At 34.8% G+C, this 7298-nt stretch overlaps 1 protein-coding gene across 1 annotated transcript in view; it reads right to left on the bottom strand.

The window, feature by feature from the left end:
* The window catches only part of Dhx36 (DEAH-box helicase 36), a 47888-nt gene that overhangs the window by 16934 nt on the left and 23656 nt on the right, over positions 1 to 7298 (bottom strand). Inside the window, exons 10-15 of the mRNA XM_004648224.2 lie at positions 5583 to 5723; positions 4928 to 5030; positions 4487 to 4574; positions 3213 to 3268; positions 1463 to 1527; positions 577 to 720 (exon numbers count right to left, since the gene is read on the bottom strand). Coding sequence (XP_004648281.1) covers positions 577 to 720; positions 1463 to 1527; positions 3213 to 3268; positions 4487 to 4574; positions 4928 to 5030; positions 5583 to 5723 — 597 coding nt within the window. The remainder of the gene's footprint in view (positions 1 to 576; positions 721 to 1462; positions 1528 to 3212; positions 3269 to 4486; positions 4575 to 4927; positions 5031 to 5582; positions 5724 to 7298) is intronic.

Raw genomic sequence — 7298 nt, 5'->3', positions numbered from 1 at the left:
TATACATACACACACTTTCCTGTGTTTATTTTGGTAACAACTTGCAAAAAAATCAAGTGATTAACAAGCTCACTGGTCAGTAACCAATGTATCAGTGTCTGTGGAGATAAAACTGCTTGGATTCAAATTCTGGTTCTACTTACACAAAACCTTGTGATACCAAAATATTTTTTTTTTAATTCATTTTCTTACTCTGAAAGTGGTGATGATAACCTCCCTACCTAACAGCACTGGACAATTATGCAAAGTTAGTTAGGTGGCAATCTAACACACAAACAGCATGATTACTTACTGTATTAAGTAATAAATATGAAAAAACAGAATGCAAAAATCAGGAACATAAAGGATCTTAAATGAATTAAGAAACCAGAGATAAAAAACATTTAGGAATTAGAAGATGTGGCAGATACTTTTCCAAATATTGTAAAGTACAATTTTTCCCATTTAAAATTGTGTGATATTAAGTTTAAAATTTGAAAGGTTAACTCTTTAATATTTTTAAATCACAATGATACATTTTACTACAGAAAAGTTCTGTGGACTTCTAAATGCTTTGGACAAAGGTCCCATTCTTACCTTCCAGCTCGACCTTTCCTCTGTTTAGCATTGGCTTTACTAACCCACTCAGCAGACATCGTACTTATGTTGTTCTGTGTATCAAAGTGTGTCTCTTTAATTTTTCCTCCATCTATGACAAAAACTACATCATCTATGGTAATGCTGTTTGGAAAATAGATGCACAAAATCACCATTTTGTATCACACACCAAATCACTATTAGACTGTAGTAAGTCTACAGATGGTCTTTAGAGAATTTTTACCACTCTTCTCATACTTATGAGTATTATAGGGATCAAGCAACTAATGGAGGGCAGGCTCGGTAGTTAAAAATGACAACAGCACAGTGCTAATTCTGTAGACCAGGTACTAAACTCTTACTTGCCCAGAGCCAAACTTTGCAACCTTCCCAATATTTTTTACACTTAATTATGTGGGTCCCCCAAGTTTCACGGTTTAATACCAGCAGCTATAAAATAATTTGTTCAGTGATTAAACTATACATAGTACCTTAAGGGTACAGAATAGTTTTAAGTACTATGTATAATTATCAAATAATATACCCAAATGAAGACTAGGCAACAAGGACCAAACTGACCTCAGTTCCCATGCTTCTTTACAAAAGCATTGGAAAAGAAATAAAAAATAAAATAAAAATTTTTTTAAAAAGCATTGGAAAAAAACACTTAAAAGGCCATGTCGATGAAAGGGCTATAAGAATACAGGCTATAACAAAACCAGAAAATAAAGGTATAGTTACAACCATGGCTAAGTTAAAAAAAAAAAAAAAAAAGACATTTAAGAAACTGCAAGTATCTTATACAGAAAAAAGAAAAGTTATACTAATAATTTACAAGGCTTAAAACTTCTGTATGCATCAATAATTTATATTTACAACTTTTTACCTAGTCTCTGCGATGTTGGTGGCAATTACTATTTTCCGAACACCAGGAGGAGTTCTTTTAAATACCTGTAAGAATGAATAAATCAAAATCCTAAGTGTACACTAATTTCTGGTACATTACTATAATTACTTCAGATTCCATTCATTTTAGTGCTCTGTTCAATCACTAACATATGTATCTCTTATTTAGTTATGTTTGTGAAATAAAAATCATAAAATTCTTTTGGTAAATCAGCTCCTACAGATTTCAAATAAAACGTATGAATTTATAGCATATAGTTCAACAAAAGAAGCACTGAAAAAGGACTTTAATGATAAGAACTGTGAGATAAAATTTACATAGGTAAGAACATCAATGCCTAATCTCTCAAAAGGAGGTAAACTGGTGGTACCATTATAATTTGCACTTATACTGGAGTAATAAAATAAAAAGCTCTTTGAATACTGAACCCTACAAAAAAATACCATCTACCCCTCATAATGCAACCAAAGAACCAAAGAAGAAAGACATTTATTCAAGTGTCAATGGCTACAAAGCAAGCAAGCAAGCAAGCAAGTAAGAAAGAAGGAAAAGCATGATCTATCCATTTATTTATTAAAATAGTACTCAAAGAAGAATGTTTCCTGGTCAGGTCACATACACTCCAGCGAAAGAATATACACTTACTAGGTTTGAGAGTAAAAACTGAAATACCTACACTCTTTTTCTTTCCAGTCTTTGGGAATCAAAAGTGAATTCTTGCCCCTCTCTTCCCTCACATATGGACTCTATATTTCAGTCGGCTGTCTCAGTCTTAACCAGGACTAACAGTAAATTAAATCTTTTTTTTTTCCTGCAAAAAAAAGGTGTAAAAACTACGAGGGTGATTGGTTGATGTGTTGTGTCAACTTGAGAAGTTTAAAAGTTTAATTAAGTGACTCTGCAGGGAGCCAGGCTTTTTACCTTGTAAACATTTTCATCCTGAGCAAGAAGAAGCCATGGACATTGTTTGAGTTTTACACCCCTAACCCAGGGAAGCCGGCTTATATGGTAAGAAGGGGAGCGAGGCTTGCTAGAAGCCACAGCTGCTATCGCTCCCTTTGCTGTTTGCTGTTTTCTGCTACCCTCTGCCTTGGAACCAGGCCAGTAAGGACTGAAAGCTACACTAATCCTTAATTTTGGGTGTTCGGTATTTTGTCCCAGCAAGGGGTGAAAAGTAACTGAGACAGGCAAAAATTATAGCTTTTCTGATACATTTAAATGTCCCAGGGTCTAAAAATAATGTAGCTCAAAAAATGACCTTTTATCTAACAATGAAATATTCATTTTAATTATGGAAATCCCTGTACTTCACAGAGCCAAAACACATATTATTAATGAACAGGAAATCTCATACCCACTAAGGTATAAAGTGCAAAATAAAATCTCAAACTTCAAGTTCAGTGTATCACAGATGATTAATTTCTAGGTTAAGTGACCTGCATACTCTTTTTCTTTTATTCAGGAAACCAAAGCATATTATTGGTGAAATCAATTCTTTATAAACTTTTCCCTAATGTCAACAAAACTAATTTGATTATTGGATTCTCCTTTGTTAGTCAACTTTTTACACAGTCGTCCCTGAAGCAGCATTTGTTAGGATACTCAAGCAAATATTTTTTCATATGGATTTACTCTGTACCTGCTTCTTTAAAAAAAAAAAATTAAAACACAAAAAAGTCTGCAAAACATACTTCAGCTTCAAAGTAAACAAATACACTGAACAACATACCTGTGTCTGATTTACTGTAGGCATCAATGAATGTAATGGTATAATTATAAATTTATCTGAAAATTTAAAAACAAGTTAAGCTTTAAAGATATAGAAAAGGCCTATTAAACATAGAACAATGAATTCACCTGATGAACTATATGAGTCTTAAAATTTGTATTTCTATGTATAATCAAACCAACTTAAAATCCTTATACTTTCTCCGAATGCCTCAGCAAGTTTCAGATGACATTTTAATTTATTTTACACTGATAAACATTTTGTCTACATTCCTGAAGAATGCTTAAAAGTTGGGAGTAGAACAGGTATACTGGTACAGGCAATTTCTATAATGAGGACACCTAAGAGGCAAAACTTCAAGTCATAAACGCATGTTTGAAGTATCTTTCTTGAAATTGCAGTAACAGCTACACAGGATGATGAGGCGAAGGGAAAGGGACTCAAAGAGTGAGACGTCTCAAAATAAAATAAATAAATAAATAAAAGAGCTGGGGGTATAGTTGGGTGGTACAGCATTTGCCTAGCAGGGGCAAGACCCTGGATTTAATCCTCAGTATTGCAAACGAAACAACAACACAAAAAGGGTAATCTTTTCTAACTCTATCCATCCCACTAATTAAACTCCTTGTGAATGCAAAAACAAAAATTTTAAATGCCAAGATTTTAACCTTTTTTTTTTTTTGGTATTTTAGGGAAGGGTCTACAGGGTGTTCAGGGTCTCACTACTAGATTGGACTTGTGATTCTCCTGTTTACTGCCTGCCAAGTGCTGGGATTACAAGTGCGTGCCACCATGCCCAGTCTCAATCATCGCCCAATCTCAATGAACATCTCAGCATATCCCGGTGGGCGAAGCTAGGAACAGCAAGCCAGGGGACCAAACCCCAGGCCCTGCGCCTGCTTACAGGTGTTTTAATCCGCTGAGCTATTTGGCCAGCCCTATCCAACATTTTAACTTTAATGCTTAATTTTATTAGGTAAATTTAGAAAAAGCACTAAAATACTCTCTTCATAACACTAAATAAGGTGCTTCACTATGTACACAGCAAATTCATTTATGACTTTAAACTTTAGAACAGAGACATCTTAAAAATAAATAAAAGCAAAATGAAAGAAAGGCAATCTAGACTTAAAACATCAAATCTCAAAAAAAAAAAAATCAAATCTCTACATTGAGGAAGCCTAAGAGGCAATACTTCAAATCATAGAAGAAAAGCAAACTATATGATTCAAATATCTTTCTTGAAATTGTAATAAAATACACTGACACAATACCTGATTTAAACATCACTTGTGACATCAAAAGATCATGTAAAGTACTGATATTGTCCCAGCCTGGCAAAAAGACTAGTATTGCACCCTCCTACATGGAAAGGAAATAGCCATTAGAAAAGATCATATCAACAAAATACACTAACAGTAAAATCTGTGCAAATTAAGTTTTCATTAAAATTATACCAGCTCTAGGTAATATAATTACTACCTAAAAACTACCAGCTGACTTCTAAAAACAAGATTTATAATCCAGAGATCTTATTCGTTTAGTCCTTTCTTTAAATAACTGCCCAAACATCTTGAGACTATTTCTGAAAATAGCTCCTTCTACAGCTTATTTTATAAAAGCATTTAAGAAATTATTTTTCATGACCTTAGCATACTAATAAAATTTAAAGTATGTTACTTGAAAGAAAATAAAAAAAAAATATTAAAACTAACCTCTTCTTCCAAAACAATGTGCCGGATTAGGGCAGCAATTAAAGTCAGATCAACTTTATCATCATCCATCCTTTCCAAAACATCTACAGTATTTGCAGAGTACCTATTAAAATTAAATATAAAAATCATGAAATACCTCATAAAGCTTCTTTTGGTTTAATCAGGTATAACTGCTTACAATGAAATCTGTAAATGGAAAAACATTATAGATAGAACTACTGTAATGTAAGTCTAATCATCTTGCTGATACACTCCTTCAAGCATATACAAAAACTGACTTAACCTCACCTTTGTTAAGTTGAAAAAAACATTTATTTCACTGGAAAGATAAAAGTGATCCAACTCTAGGTCTAGCCTTTAGGCTAAAAGTAACCCAAGACCAGTGGTGACTCTCCTACCAAGGTCATTCCCAAACCCAACACCCACTGGAGGTAGGAGGCAGGGAGGAGACAGGGCAGCCCCATCACAGCTCCTGCATACAATGATGCCTGCTGGGAAAACAGAACATGAATGTGAAGCTATGAAGCTACGGAGGTATTGAACAACAGCTTCACCATCTCTGTAGGACCTCTTCCTCACGGCAGGGACTCTAGAGTCCAACCTCAATGTTGTTTTAATCATTTAGCACCACATTCTTATCTTTACATAAACCTACCTTCTTCGCAGTTCTCTCACATAATCTGGCCAGCGTTCCTTATAGATTGCTTCTTTTTCTTCTTTTTCTGGCCTATTTATATGCCCTTGCATGAAACCCCTCTTAAATTGGGATCTGTGTTCCTTTTGTTCTGGAGTATATCTACAATAAAAACTTTCATTAAGCATCTTCACATTTTTGAAAGTCTGATTTTTCCTAATGTTGTGAATTCTTCTTAGGTTGAATATTTTTTTTTTTAATTTTTTGGCAGAACTGGGAATTGAACTCAGATCCTTGCACTTGTCAGGGACATGCTTATTCTGCTGAGCCATATCCCTGGCTCTAGGATGAACATTTTAAAAAAAGATTCCACTGAATGCTGCTCAAATTTTATTATTAAGTGTTTAAGGGTCCTGCCCATTCGCTCAGTTGTTTAAGTGCCTGCTTAAGCAAAGGCAGTCAGGCTCAGGATACTGTGGTTCGATCCCCAGATCCTCATGCCTTTCCAGACCAGCCCTTAAGGCATCCTGGGCCAGCCCAAAAAAAAAAAAAAAAAAAAAAAATCCTCCTAAACTTTTCACTTGGGGTGGAAGTGGAGAAAAAGAAATAAACAAACAAATAAATAAATAAATTTTATTAGTAAGTGTTTAATACATAAAACTTGATGCTACAGAAAAAATATTCTTCTCCACTGCAGTATACGAGACTTTAGATCATCTTTAGCTGTCAAAATGTACTATGAACTTTTACCTTCAATTTTAAGTTCATTTGAACACAAACATCAACATTAACATACAGTAGTCCCTTGCTATTTTGTGGTTCAACTTTCATGGGCTCAGTATTTCACAGGTTTTCAAAAGGTATCAATCTAAATTATTTATTGTGGATTTTTCCCTTTATCACAGGATTTTGTGGTAGTGTACGGTACTGTATATGTATGTTGCCAAATTTACATAGGTTTACGAGTTTAGAAAACAGCTAAGAGCATTAGAAGTGTTTCTAAAAAGTGTTGGCAAGGTTTATGAGAGTGTGGGAAGGGTTTAAAAGGCTTACAATATATATAAATGCTAGAACAAATACAACATTACTACTTCACTGATTTTCACTTATTGTGGAGTGTCTGGAATATAGCCTCCATGATAAGTGAACCACTGTAAATTCAAGGTAATCAGTAAATGCTTATTAGAAAGAGCTAACCTTTAAAAAGCTTTCCACCCCGGGTCTGCTGTGCAAGCTCCGCCCCCAGGGTAAGCTGAGATGGCAACTGAGACTGGGCGTGGTAGTGCGCACCTGTAATCCCAGCTCTTGGGAGGCTATAAACTAGGAGTCCAATCTAGTAGTGAGACCCTGAACACCCTGTAGATCCTTCCCTAAAATGCAAAAAAAGAAAAAAAAAGAAAAAAAAAAATTTTCCAAACCTAATAGCACATAAGAATCTGCTAGGAGGGCCAGGGATGTAGCTCAGTGCAGCACCTGTCTAGCAAGCGCTAGGCCCAGAGTTTGATTCCTGGTACCAAAAAAGAAAATAGTCCAAAGAAAAAACAAAAAAAGAATCTGCTGGGACACTTGTAAAAATATAGATTTCAAATCATAGCCTTTTTGATTTGGATTCAGCTCTGTTACATTAAGAATTCTAACCAGTGGGGGCCAGGGAGATGGCTCAGTGGAATAAGTGCTTCCCTGGCAAGCGCAAGGGCCTGAGCTCAATCCCCGGTTCTGCCAAAAAAAAAAAAAAAA

This window comes from Octodon degus, unplaced genomic scaffold (assembly GCF_000260255.1).
Source record: "Octodon degus isolate 3935 unplaced genomic scaffold, OctDeg1.0 scaffold00368, whole genome shotgun sequence".
NCBI lineage: Eukaryota > Metazoa > Chordata > Mammalia > Rodentia > Octodontidae > Octodon > Octodon degus.
The sequence above is the reverse complement of the archived record's forward strand: the minus strand, read 5'-3'. Positions and strand labels throughout refer to the sequence as shown.